Genomic DNA, 14,595 nt, shown 5'->3' with positions numbered 1-14,595 from the left:
GGCATACAACTACTTTTCAAAGCAACAGAAATATTGACTTTCCCTGATAACTAGAGACTGTCACTGCTGTTGAACTGAAGCTTAAAAGACATTGGATGCATGTTACATGTAACTTATGGTATGTTTTTGTCTTTGAATCTCGAACCCAGTTCAGGTATCCCTCAAGTATATTAAGTTTGAGACCCCTGATTTAGATAAAAAGGTTTTCTCTTTATATCTTACAATAAAAGACGGTATAGAGAAATTGTTTATTCTAATAAAGTAATAAAAGCTTAATAAAATGTGATTTTCCAGTCAACTTTAATGTGATTTGAAATACAAACAAATTTGACAAAGAACAATGTCCTGGAACCAGTTTTCAAGATGAACTGAATACATGTATATCCTCCATTAAACCGATATAAAATATCCCCAAGTTTGAGTTTTTAATAAAAAAAAAGGCCTGGTTTGTAAAAAAAAAACCCCAAAATACAATAAAAGAAAGAGTAACAGCAGCTCCTTTGCATTTTGTGTTTGCGTCTTTGTTCCTATTCGATAAGCGGCTGAAAGTACATTGGCAACTGCAGCTGTTTTTCCCACATACTTGAACATTTAGTTTTTTTAATATATGACAATCTCCATTTTTTTACAGTAAAACAAAACATAAAAAAACAAATGACCAACCCAAGTGAAAAAAAACTCTTGCCGTAAATTCCGTACTACAAGCTGTAACCTTTTCTACATTTTAAACACTACGGCTTAAAAAACAATGCAACTTTTTTTTTTTTCATGAGGCGGATGGTCGCAACCTCGATGCATTCTAGGCCCTCTCTGGGAATCTCCTATACAGCCATAAAAATAAACTCAAAAAAACTCATCCTAGTCTATTTCAGTGGGGAAATGTCTAGTACAGAAAAGTAACACATTACACCATGATTAAGACTCATTAGCGGACTGTGCCTTAATCAACTACCGCTCAAGTCAATATTAATTAACTTGGAATAACCATATACAAAGGTGGGAAGAAAACTGCTTCAAATGATATTCATTTGTGTCAGAATCTAATTCGGTGGTTACCGATTTAGCCAGCAGGTGGTGCTCACGGTTTCCCACACAAATTGATTAGAAAAAGCCTCATATTGTGTCGAGCATTTATCATGAAGGAAGCAATACTCTAAACATGTTTTTTTAGCTTTAAATTGTCAATTTTGCAGTTCATTGATATGGATAATGATTGATCAGTTAGAAGGGAAAATAATACAGAAACACAAATAAATAATGCACTTGGTTTGAGTCTACCAAACTATGTTTTATTTACATGGCAAAGAAAATTGAATCAAACGAAAAAATAAAGCACATTTTTGATACAAACACTCGCAGCAAGGGTGGGAGGGGGAAGAAATTATGTAACAGGTTAACTGTACTGATCGATAAACGCAATTTTAAAATAATAATTTAAACAAGCATTAATTATTTTCAAAAATCCATAGACAGGTTGTTGCGTTATGTTTTCTTGGGTACCTCTTCGAACTAAGGGGGCCCTCGGGGGAGGGGTGTGTACGAGGCAGCACATGGCATCACAGGAAGATGAAGAAAGCCAGGTTCCTATCCCTTTTGGCGGGAGACTTCACAGCGGTGGTTCTCACCCAGACAGGGACAGAGAGAACCACGGGCACTCCAAGCCTCGCGGCTCCGTGCTGGCCGGGCCCCGATTTTGGGGACGTTGGTTGGTTAGCTTAGTCTCAACCCGAGCAAAACCTTTTGCTTTTTTTATGTAACAAAATAAATGTTGGCTTGTTTAATATTTTTTGATGTAGTAGGAGCAATATCTATTTTCCTTTGTGTGCAAGGGATGGGAGAGCTTAAGATCAGCATGGTTCAGCATATGTGCAAGCTGTTGTGATTGTACGGGATTCTGAATTTTAGTCAGCACAGTCCATCGAGTTTTGAGAAAGTTATTTTCCCACTCTTACTTATACGGTAATGTCAATTTTGTTAAGATTGACAGCTGCAGACACGGTCCGTAAACAAGTGTGTTACTTTTCTGTACTAGAAATTTCCCCGCTGATTTACTTTAAAGGTTAAGAAATGGACAACAATGAGTTGATTTTTATGGCTATTTAAGTCGAGTTTCTTCCTTAAATTTGCGGCTTTTACTGTACAGTGGTACCGCTACTTATGAATTTAAATCGTTCTGGGAGGAGCTTCGTAACCTGAAAACTTCGTAAGTTGGGACGTGTTTTGTATGTAAATGCGTTAATTTGTTCCAAGCCCCGCAAAAGTACGGTATGCTAGTTTTGATAAATCATAAACGAGCATCAGAACATGGAAAAAAAATACATGATAAAATGAGATTACCGCACAGTGAACATAAAACAAGAGGCACATAACTAAAAAAAAAAAAACGAAGAATAAAAGGATATAACAAAAATATTAAATTACCTTTGTGTTTGTTTATTTCGCTAAAATGTCTTTAATTTTGAATCATTTAACAATGGCTGAGTCCTCCCCGCTATCTTGCAGGAAACCCTTCTCCTTTTTGTCATCTGAACTCTGACGGTGACACGAAGAGCATGCTAGACGCACGCATGCGCACTGGGTTGCCATGCAGATTTAAAGCAATGGCTTGTTTGTTTTTGTTTGGGAAACTCTGGGAGCAGACTTCATAAGAAGAGTCAATATTTTCCCATTCAGGTACTTTGTAACCTAAAACTTTCGTATGTAGGGACATTCATAAGTAGAGGTACCACTGTAGTCCGGAATTCACTGTAACTGGACCACTAGAGAGTCAAAAAACTGCGACGTGACCTTTTTCCCGTACTGAAAACCGGTAGTTAGCCGTGTCGCCTGCCCCCAGCTTCCGGACAAGAGGGAGGCAAGTGTAAAGCGATGTCCTTGAGGCTATCCCTCTCCTCTACCATTTCACGTACTTCCCGTTCCAAGAGCGCCAGGCGGCCCTGCTGGCCCTCAGCCTCCGAGCGCAGGGTTCCTATCTTGGAGCCCAGCAGGGGGCCCTCTACGCTGCTACGAAGAGCGCTCAGACGGCTGGCCGTCTCGTTCAAGACCTGGTGGAAACTGTCCAGAGGCACGTTGGCGTCTGGTGCAGCGAAAACAGAGGTTAGGTAATGGCAAAATACCCCAAAAATGTTCAATTCCTAAGCACGATCTGCTCTAATAGACAATGAACTGAATTCTGTGTGTTCGAAATTTTAATATACCGAATATTCTGGATTATAGAAAGAGAAACATTGTTATACATTGTATAAAATGTTTTATTAAAAAAAATATCAGGGTTGGGGCAGCACGGCAGCACAGTGTTTAGCGCGTGTGCGGCACAGTTCTGAGGTCATGATATCGAACCTGCTGTGTGGAGTTTGCATGTTCTCCCTGTGCTTGCGTGGGTTTCCTTCGGGCACTCCAGTTTCCTCCCACATTCCAAAAACATGCATGTCAGGTTAATTGGCCGGTCCAGATTTGGCTCTAGGTGTGAATGAGCAAAAGGATTGTCTGTCCCTGTGTGCCCTGCGATTGGCTGGCAACCAGTTCAGGGTGTCCCTTGCCCACTGCTCGAAGACGGCTGGGATGGGCTCCAGCACCCCCGCGACCCTACAGCTTAAAGCAGATTCAATTCAAGACTTTTGAAAACAAAATTAACTTGCTAAGTTGCCAAGTTGCTATATGTACTGTAGCTAGACCCAAGACATGCGTCTGCGCTGAAAGGCCCGACTGAAACCACATCACCGTTTTGATAGTCCCATTATTGCGGTCATGCCATGTTGCCACGAGAGTAAATAGGTGAATTATTAAAAAAGTCAATTGATAAATGTTACTAAACCTTCAAGTTCAAGCAAATACAAATCGTAATAATGAAAAGTGGATTCAAGAAATTTTTATGCCAATGAAGGCCTTATTTTTAGAATAATTCATTCAATGCCTTTTAAGACTTTTCAAGGATCCGCGGGAACCCTGAACGATTCGAAATTATATTAGAGGGTTTGTTTTAATTTTTTTTAACGTTTCCACCATCTTAGACGACGAGGATTTGAAAAGAAAAAGTAGCCGTTACCGATTTTGCTGATGAGCTCCGTTAGCGTGAGCGAGTAAGCCTCTAACTGCAGCTTGGCTGCCTCCATGTTCTTCTTCAGGTCTGCCAGAGGGGGCGCCGGCTGGAATAAGAAAGTCGGCATCGATATTCATATATATACAGACAGGGTTGGGTAGGGTTACTTTAACTGGATTACTTTCAATTACTTTTGGATTACTCCAATACCAAATATGCTATTAAAAGACAAAAGAAACTATATACGAATAAAATGATGACTCCCAACACGTGGTAAGCTTTCTCTCCTGGCTTTGATCTCTTTGATCTCCGGCAAAACTAACATAAAATGCGACAGAAACAAAATAAAAATAAATACAAACAGCTTGCCAACATCATTTTTGCAGTTCCATGTGTTCCGTTACTCCCCAAATTTAGTAATTTTATTCATATTTGATTTATTTTGTCTTTTATTAGCATATTTGGTATTGGAGTAATCCAAAAGTAATTGAAAGTAATCAAGTTAAAGTAACCCTACCCAACCCTGTATACAGAACGTTTTGACATACAGTATTTCCGTATTTCAGGCTTCAAACTATCGTGAAAATAATCCAAATTGATTCAACATTTATATTGTGCTTGCAAATAATAAAAGAACAGTTGTTGCAAAAATATTGGCCCCCTATTAGGTAATAATTTCTAAAACCTTTGCTTGCGATCACAGCCACAAGTCTTTTTGGGTATGTCTGTGTAAGTGTAATTATGGTCTAAGTGTGCCTTTTATACTATATTCTATATCTTTATACATTTATATTTACTCAATAATTGTGTAGTTGCGTTTTCGAATGGTTTTCCTGAGCAAGCGCCTCCAGGGTCAGGAGTGTGGGCTTCCCAGACCAAAGGAACTTTGCTTCTACAGTCACGGAGGCCACCGGTGGGTTCCCTATCTGTTATCAAACAAGTGCACAGAAATCCTTTCGGCAAACCCGTACAACCCAAGGTCGGGAGCATAACCTTCCCAAGCCAAAGGAACTTTGGAGGCCACTGGTAATTTTCCCAAGACTCCTATCTATGTGCAAACAATAAACTGCTGTGATGTATTATTTATTATACTCTCACGCCATCTAGTGACCAACATTATACACTGCATTTGAATATGTGATTCCTGCCTAAACTAATCAGAATGTGCTTATGTGCAGGTGTTTTATTCTATCCTCAAAACAGAAATCTATGAAACAGTATAAGAAAGAGGCTCACGCTTCAGTCTGGGGGATTATTTCATCGTAATCCAAGAACGCAATTTTGCCTTGTTTGAATGTGTTTGCTTTTCTTTAATGAACGAGTTTGATTGTAACTCAAAAGTCTCTTATTTCATCTGGACGTCGAAATATTTGCCCTTTCTTACTTACAAAACCGCTCAAGTTGCTTAAGGCTTGATGGTGATCGCTTCTGTACAGCATATTTCAGATCTTTTCCACAAGGCTCTTTGTCCTGGTCATTCTAACACCTTTGTATTGTTATTCTTAAACCATTCCATTGTAGATTTTGCTTTATGTTTAGGGTCGTTGTCCTGTTGGAAGCTGAACCTGCACCCAATTCTTAGGTCTCTTGCAGAATCCTAAAGATTTTCAGCTAGAATCATCCATTATTTGGCTCCATCCATCTTCCTATAAACTCCAAAGATCTTTCTAGTCCCTGCTAGAGAAAAGTGATCACAGAACATGATGTTGCCACCACAATGTTTGACAGTGATGATGGTGTTTTCAGGTTGATGTGCACCGTTAATTTTACGCAAAATGTAACACTTAATATTTAGCTCAAAAAGTTCAACTTTGGTCTCATCTAATCAGAGCAACTTGTTCCACATGTCATTTGTCATGTGGCTTCTTGCAAACGCCAAATGGACCATTTTATGGTATTCTTATTTTTCTTGACTCTCTTCCACAAAGGGCATGTTTATGCCGGTTGCGACTAATAGTTGTCTCGGGCACAGATTGTCCCACCTCAGCTGTGTATGCCTGCAGGTCATCCAATTTTATCATGGGTCTCTTGGCTTCTTCTCTGAATAGTTTTGTTCTTTTTTCGGCCAAAAGTTTAGAAGGACGGCCAGGTCTTAGTAGGTTAGCAGTGGTTTTATGCGGTGTTCATTTCCTTATTACTGCTTGCACAGTACTCTGGGGGATTTGTAAATGCTGCTAAGTCTTCTAGTATCTCAGTTCTGCTTTTAACTTTTCTGCAACTTTATTCCGGACCTGCCTGGCGTGTTCTTGGGTCTTCAGAATGCTGTCTGTTCTCCAGGGACTCCTTTCACAGACCTCTGAGCCAATTACAGAGGAGTCACAATTATACAGAGACTCTGTTTGTCATTGTTAGGTATTTAGGACGACATTGGATCATAAGTCAGCAGGGAACCTCTGGAGTCAGTTGGCTGAGCACAGAGAACACGGGGGCCAATCTTTTTGCAACACCTACTTTTCAGTTATCCGTTGTAAACACAATGTAACATGTTGAAAAATTTTGGTTCCACCTCATGATTGTGACTCACTTGTTGTTTTAAAGTCTGAAATGTGGTGAAACGACAAAAGTTCTTGGAGGGGGCAATACTTTCATTAGGAACTGTAATCGTGCGATAAATTTAGTAAATTATGATTTACTTGGAGGGTGGCATCAAACTTTGCATTCTCAGCTAGCGCCATCTGCTGGTCCAGACTTTGCAGTGCGGATTCCACGTTGGAGCTGAGGTGAGCAAAAGCGGTCCTTGCGTGCTTGGCCTGGGTTAGGACGGCTTTGGACTCCTAGGAAAGTCGTTTTTTTTTAAATAAACGCTTCACACTTTATTGAAATGCAGAATCCAAAAAACCCAAAACAAAACTGTTGACTGTGACTAGTGGAAACAACCTGAAAATAAAGTAGTGAAGTCAAACAATAATACTGTAATTCTTTGTTTATCACGGGTTGCTTGTCCAGCCCAGGGGTGTCAAACTCATTTTAACTCAAAAGGCCACGTGGTAGAAAGAAACTCGGTGGCTGGACTGGTACATTCAAGAGAAAGGGGAAGATAAAGAGAGAGAAAAGAAAGAGAGAGAAAGAGAGAGAGATAGAAGAGACAGAGGGATGAAGAAAAAAGAAAGAGAGAGAATGAAAAAGAAAGATATAAAACGATTGAAATAGAGGGACAGAGAAAAAAAACAAGAGATAGAAAAAGAAAGAAATAGATAAAAGAGAAAGTGACAGTAAAAGAGAGAGAAAAGAAAGAGACAGCGAGATGGGGGGCAAGAGGGAGAGAGAGAGACAGAGAGAGAGAGCGAGAAAGTCAGAAAGAAGGCGAGAGAGAGAGAGAGAGAGAGAGAAAGAGAGAGAGAGAGAGAGGAGAGACAGATAAAATAAGGGAGAAAAAGATAAAGAGAGAGAGAACAGAAACAGAAAAGACAAAGAATGAGACAGAAAGACATTAAGAGAGTGACAGAGAGAGAAAAAAATTGAAAGAGACGGAGAGTAAAAAGGAGTGAATAGAAAAACACAGAAATAAAGAATTATAGATAAGAGTGAGGGAGAGAAGAATGAAAGAAAGACAGAGGAGATAGATGCAAAGAGAGAGGGAAAGAGAAAGTCATAGAAAGGGAGAAGGGGAGACAGATAGAAGGAGGGAGAAAAAGATAAAGAGAAGAGAAGCAAACAAGAGAAAGAATGAGACAGAAAGACATAAAGAGAGTGACAGAGAGAGAGACAGATAAAATGAAAGAGACAGAAAGAAAAAAGTAGCGAAGAGAAAAACACAGAAAGAAAGAATTATAGATAAGAGTGAGGGAGAGAAAAAAGAAAGAGAGAGAGAAGAAAGATGCAGAGAGACAGGGAAAGAGAAAGTCATAGAAAGGGAGAAGGAGAAACAGATAGAAAGAAGGAGAAAAAAAGAGAGATAGAAGCGAAAGAGAGAAGAGAAAGAGAGAGAAAGATTAAAAGAGATAGACAGAAAGAAAAGACAAAGAAAGTAAAAGAGAGACAAAGATAAGGAAATCGACAGAGAAAAAGAGAGAGAAAGAGAAGAGAGAATAAAAAAGAGACGACAAAGAGACGACAATTAGAGGCAAAAAGAAAGTATTAGAGAAAATAAAGAAGAGAAAGTGAAGGAGAAAAAAGAGAAATAAAGAGAGTGAGAACAATAAAATACAGCTATAATTGCTTGGTGAGTGTTAAAAAAAAACTGCGGCTCGTTTTTCTCTTGGGCTTCTCTCTGCATTATCTTGCTGGCCAGATTTAACCTGTAGGCGGGGCTGATCTGGCCCGTGGTTGCATGTTTGACATCACTGGTCCAGCCAATCAGGATGCAGAACCGCGATACAGCTGAAGATCACTGTCAAATAATGATTAAAATGAATCGACGGGTACCTCGGCTACTGCGTTGGCGGTACGTTGCGCTTCCTGCGAGGTGTTTCGGGCAAGGCGGGAGTTTTCCCCGGCAGGATGAAGAATTTCTCGGATTTCCAAAGCCAGGTTGGTGACACCCACCAGAACTTTCTCCTCTAGGGGCTTCTTCTTCTTCATAGCTGCCCTGGTGTTTGCCTGCAGACGGGGCCACTCGCGAACCATGTCTGGACGGAAGCATCAGGGCAGGGGTGTCAAACTCTTTTTTTAGGTCAGGGGACACACAAGTCAGAGAGAGAGAGAGAGAGAGAGAGAGCTGGGTGGATAAATGAAAAGAGAGAAAAGACAGAATTATAGAAATAAAGAAAGAGAGAGAGATGGGAGAGAGTTTAAGAGAGATACAGTGAGAGAGAGAGAGAGAGGGACAGAGACAGAGACAAAGAGAGGGAGAGAGATGAATGAAAAGAGAAGGAGAGAAAAAAGACAAAATGAGAGAATGAGAAAAAGATAGAAATGAAAACTAGAGAGAAACAGAGAAAGACAAAACAGAAAGAGATAAAGAAAGAGAAAGGAAGAACGCCTGAAAGAGAGAGAGAAATACGGAGAGCAAGAGGGAGAGAGAAATGAAGAGAGAGCGAGAGAAGAGACAAAATAAAAGAGAAAAAGATAGAAAATAAAAAAGAAAGAGAAAAAGAGAAAAAGAGAGGCACAGAGAGGCGAAAATGAAAAGAGAAAGACAAAGTGAGAGAGAAAAATATAGAAAATAAAAAAAGAGTGAGAAAGGCTGAGAGAGGTAGAGAGATGGAGAGGGAGAGGGAGAGGGAGAGGTGAAAAGAGTGAGAGAAAAAAAGCCATAATGAGAGAGAAAAAGATAGAAAATCAAAATGAAAGAGAGACAGAGAAAGACAGAGAGAGATAGGGAGATAAATGAAAATAAATGGAGAGAAAATACATGATGATAGAGAGAAAAATATAGAAAATAAAAACTAACGAGAAAGAGCAAGAGAGAGAGAGAGAGAGAGAGAATTTAAAAGAGAGGGATAGATAAGACAAAATGATACAGAAAAAAAGGAGCAAAAATAAAAAGAATGAGAGAAAGAGAAAGAAAGAAGCAGAGAGAGAGAGAAATAAAAAGAGAGAAAGACAAAATGAGAGAGAAAAATATGAAAAATGAAAGAGAGGGAGAGAAAGACGGAGAGAGAGAGAAATGGAGAGAGAGAGGTAAAAAGAGTGGGAGAAAAAAAGCCAGGAGAGAGAGAAAAAGATAAAAAATGAAAACAAAAAGACAGAGAGAGAGAGAGAGAAAAGAAAGGGAGAAAAAAGAAAATGATAGAGAGAAAACGATAGAAAATAAAAAAGAATGAGAAATAACAAGAGCAAGAGAAAGAGAGAGAGAGAGAGAGAGAGTGCTCATTTAAAAGAAAGGGAGAGAAAAGACAGAATAAGAAACAAAAAGATCCCAATGTTGTAAATTTTAGGTATGACTCGGGCCCAGGCTCAACCCAACCATATTAATCGAGCTGGCTCTAATAATAATAATAATAATAATAATTTCCTTTTGTATTGTCATTCTTTGTAACAATGTACACAGAACGAAATGTCGATACACCTGACCCGTTGTAGCGAGCCGATGCAGCCGCAGCCAACAGAGGGCGCCGCCATTTTACCAATCAAGTGCCCCCCAAAAATTAAGTACCATTTCATGGGTCAATTCTGGTCCCCTTTTAACCGTGTTAATCATTTCACACATAAATCTCACTTTAGTAAAAATCATATGAAAAAACCTGACATATATAATTCGAAAAATCCGATACTCATCGTTTTGAAAGTGATCGTCTGTCACCGCGAAAAAAAACCCTTCTCACTTTTCAGATCTCGGTGAAGGCTGATTCCTTCCGACTCCGCCCCCTTTCCTGCCACCACCGAAGACAATGCCACCACCTTGGCCCACTTGGCTCGAGCTCGCATCTGAAAAAAAAACGGAGAAAATGTCACAAGCCAGAAACGGAGCCAGGACCCAAAAGCGTTCTAAACTCAGTTTTATTGAAATAGAGAGCAGTGCTTGCTTCCACGATCCGATGATCGTCGGACACGGGTGGCTGATGGCAGGAACGAGCAAGGACAGTTGTGGGAGGCAGGAAGGCTGGACGATAACCGGGACAGGGGAGCAAGGGCGGTTACGAGTCCCGAAAAATGGTCGGCAACAAGTATCAGGCAGGAAACGGGGCAAAACAGGTCGATGGCCGGGACGAAAGAGCAGGGCAGAAACGGGTCCAGAAACAGGTCGGCAACAGGCAGGAGAAAACCCAGCAGGAGATTGTCGGAGGGTACAGAGCTTGTCTAGCAAAAGCGTAGGTTCGCAGGACGGTCTGACGCTTCCTCTTGGAAGTCGGGGGTTTAAAAAGGGTCCATGAACCCGAATCAGCAATCATGACTGAAAACCATTAGCACGCTCACATAGTGTGACCCCCACCGTAGAGTTAAGATCTCGGGCCCGGGATCCCAAACACAACACGGGGTTAAAATGTCAATCATTAAGTCAGGCTGGTCAGGCTTCTCTCTCGCTGTTTTTCCCCCTTGTGGAGGATCTACACAACATTCTCTTACTCTACTCAAGGAATTATTTACATAATTGCTTCCCAAACATCAGTTTAACTCTATCACTCAAGGCTAACACATCGGCCTTCCTTTTAGTCATCATACGTCCGAACTCCTCTTTCTTCCACTCAGTCGCTTTACTTCCACATCCTCTCACATTTAGTGACCTATAACTAGGGTTTGCAAGACTTTTCGGTATCCCGCCCCCCTTTCTTTGCCTTGCTGTTTCTTAAGGATTAGAGATCCACTTTAGTCGCCTCTCATGACACGCAGCGGACCACGGTGGGAGAATTCTCACACCTCCCAGGGGGGGAGGGCCCCTCACCACAGGACTGAATCACTAAATCCAAAGAACTTTCCCTCTTCTGTGTGGGTTTAAAAGACGCGCGGGTTCCTTTTTCCACCTCCCTCACGTCACACGTCATTTCTGCTTCTTGCCAATAGCTTACAAGCGTTGCTGTTATGGACTTGTCCGGACTATTTTGATTTGCGGGACTCGGCTCTCAGAAAAACCCAAGCTGCACAGTTTAAAGCTGAAGCACGCATACTTATCAACCTGTAAGTTTTTGCTGACAAAGTACGTTTATTATGTATTTTAAGACGTGTACGACGTACAAAAAAACCTGTACGGAAAAACGCAAATTTGTCAATTATGGGTACCATCCGGTATACACCGACTATCAGCAAATCAATCAAGTCAAACGAGTTCGCCGCGGTAGCCTCTATCTCGGTATCGTTTTTTTTTCCCGTTGCAAACGAAGCAAGCGGTTTGATGCTACTTTGCGCATGCGTCTGCCGCCTGGGGATTTCCCATCATGTATCATTCTGTGGTAGTTGTGTAGTGAAAGGAAGTCCGTCTCTTTTTAGAGAACCGGCTTTTTCGGCTCAACTCATGAAAGAGAGCCGGATAAATATTACGAATTATGATGTTGTATAAAGAAGTTAAGAAAAAAAGTATAAAAGTATAAAAGGAGAAAATGAAAAAAGACAAGTTTGCAGTTATCCCTTTAATCAGTATATTACCAACAATAATTTAATGGAGAAAATGAATTCATAATTTGAATAAGAAAATGTATTACTCTACCTAATTATATTTGCTTGTATTTTTTCCTTCTACAGTGAACGTCCAAGCTACTTCGTTTTTGAACTTTTTTTTCATAAACCTCATTCATGTCGAGCAACTCAGTATCTCACAACAAAATGTTAATTAACAATATATATGATATAACGAAACACATGTACTATATAACATGTTTGAAAAACAGAATGTGGTGTAAGAATATTTTGTATTTTGTAAGGGAAAATACAACAGTTTGTAAGGGCATGGAGCCCGGGAGGTTGACAGGTATGAGTACGCACGACCGAAGTAAAGCTTCGTGTTTACTTCCGATGAAAGCTTCGGGTTTATTTCGGGCTCGGTTATCAAATAAAGTTAATCCGTCGGGTTCGGACGGGTTCGGGTTTACATACCCGCGACGCGGGTCGGGTCGGGCCGGATGTTTGTCGGCCCGATCTTATCTAATCCCCAATGTCAATCAGATATAATCACCTCTTCTGTGTTATTCGCGGTTGCCCGCCTGTCACCGACCGCCTTCGCCAGGGAGCGAGTGTCGTTGGTGATCTTGCCAACGAGATGGTCTTTGGACCGGATGCTTTGGTCCAGTTCTTGCGTTTTTTCCAACAGGGAGTCGGCCATCTGAAAAGAAAGCGGATCAAAAGTAAGCACACCTCTTAGTGTAGGGTACCTTAGTGACTCAAAGAGCCGGGAAAGCTAAATATTTTGATTTTTTTCCGAGTGCTACAAAACTAATTTCAAGACAAAATTAAAAAAAAAAAAAACACAGAACCGACTCGCCACGCAACTGCTAATTTTTCACAAATTTTATTTGACAGTGTTGTTTGATGATTTTCTTTTTTTTCTGTCATTGTACTTTGTATAATAGTAATACTGTAGTAGTATTTCTGTAATTGTATCTTTGTATCATTGTATTACCGTAGTAGTGTTTTTGTAGTATTATGTAATTTTTGTTGTATTTCTGTCGTAGTATTTATGTTTATATTTCTAATATTTCTGTCATTTTATCTTTTTTAATAGTATTACTGTAGTAAGATTTCTGTAGTTGTAATTTTGTATCATAGTTTTACTTTAGTTGTATTTTTGTATTATTTCTGTAGTTGTATTTACGTTTTCAGAAAATAAGAATTCTGTCATTGTATTTTGTATTACATTAATAATGAAGCAATAGTTTTGTAGTTGTATTTTTGCAACTTAGTATTACTCTTATTGTATTTTTTATCAAAGTATTACTGTAGTAGTGTTCTTGTAGTATTTTTTGGGTAGTATTTCTGTAGTAGAATTCACGTTTTTCTTTTTTTAAAAAAATATTTCTGTCATTGTACTTTGTATAATAGTAATACTGTAGTAGTATTTCTGTAATTGTATCTTTGTATCATTGTATTACCGTAGTTGTGTTTTTGTAGTATTATGTAATTTTTGTCGTATTTCTGTCGTAGTATTCATGTTTATATTTCTAATATTTCTGTCATTTTATCTTTTTTAATAGTATTACTGTAGTAAGATTTCTGGAGTTGTATTTTTGTATCATAGTTTTACTTTAGTTGTATTTTTGTATTATTTCTGTAGTTGTATTTACGTTTTTAGAAAATAATAATTCTGTCATTGTATTTTGTATTACCGGTACATTAATAATGTAGCAATAGTTCTGTAGTTGTATTTTTGCATCTTAGTATTACTCTTATTGTATTTTTTATCAAAGTATTACCGGGGTAGTGTTTTTAGGTAGTATTTCTGTAGTAATATTCACGTTTTTCTTTTTTTTTTTAAATGTTTCTGTCATTGTATTTTGTATTATAGTGTTACAGTAGTTCAGCCCTTTGAGACTTCTTGTGATTAAGGGCTATACAAATAAACATAATTTGACTTGAAACCTGGAACCGTAAACTGCAAAAACAATGAGACCAGAAACAAACACAAACAAACCTGGCTAGGGTGGGTCATTGTCACTTTCATTTTCATTTCACTTCCATTTTGAGCATCATTATTGTCATAAACAGTGGTTTCAAAACCAGGTGCGAGCGGAGTTCTTTTGTAAACATGTCACAAAATACTGCAAACGGGAAGGAGACGGATGTAAGAGCACCATGTGTGTAAAAAAATCCCCCTCCCCTACCCTTCACCAAATCGAATTGCTCCGGGCTTTTCTGCTGGCTTTTTCAGCTGTTTACAGTTTGTTCTGCCGGTTTTCATCATAATAGTGAGCATTGATGGTTTAACGCAGTGGTTTTCAACCTTTTTTAAGACAAGTTTTATATCTTTCATGGAAAAAAAATCTGTGAAACACCACCAGTCAGTGCCGTGGCATCCCTGGTAAAAGTAAATCCAGATGAAAGATAGCTTTCCCTAGAACGCACAGGCAGGAAAAACTTGATAATTTTCCCCTGAACTGTTCAACTATTGATTACTGTGCCATAGCAAACTGGTGTGTGCACAGTGGTTGAAAAACACTGGTTTCAACAGCTTCCATGTTATAGATTCTTTAGAGATATAGAGCCCAAACGAGGTCTGACACCATGAGAGTAAACAATAATTGAAACTT

The 14,595-nt window shown here is 39.3% G+C and overlaps 1 protein-coding gene across 1 annotated transcript in view; it reads right to left on the bottom strand.

The window, feature by feature from the left end:
• Positions 1-281: 281 nt before the first annotated feature.
• The window catches only part of lamc3 (laminin, gamma 3), a 243,035-nt gene continuing 228,721 nt past the window's right edge, over positions 282-14,595 (bottom strand). The window contains exons 24-29 of the mRNA XM_088356238.1: positions 12,528-12,674; positions 10,246-10,348; positions 8,405-8,607; positions 6,673-6,813; positions 4,046-4,145; positions 282-3,076 (exon numbers count right to left, since the gene is read on the bottom strand). Of these exons, the coding sequence (XP_088212364.1) occupies positions 2,814-3,076; positions 4,046-4,145; positions 6,673-6,813; positions 8,405-8,607; positions 10,246-10,348; positions 12,528-12,674 (957 nt within the window). The 3' untranslated portion in view covers positions 282-2,813. The remainder of the gene's footprint in view (positions 3,077-4,045; positions 4,146-6,672; positions 6,814-8,404; positions 8,608-10,245; positions 10,349-12,527; positions 12,675-14,595) is intronic.

The sequence above is a fragment of the Urocampus carinirostris genome, chromosome 16 (genome assembly GCF_059441175.1).
Source record: "Urocampus carinirostris isolate Australia breed hairy pipefish chromosome 16, RoL_Ucar_1.0, whole genome shotgun sequence".
Classification (NCBI taxonomy): Eukaryota; Metazoa; Chordata; class Actinopteri; order Syngnathiformes; family Syngnathidae; genus Urocampus; species Urocampus carinirostris.
Note: the sequence above shows the minus strand (reverse complement) of the source record. Positions and strands in the feature narration are given on the sequence as shown.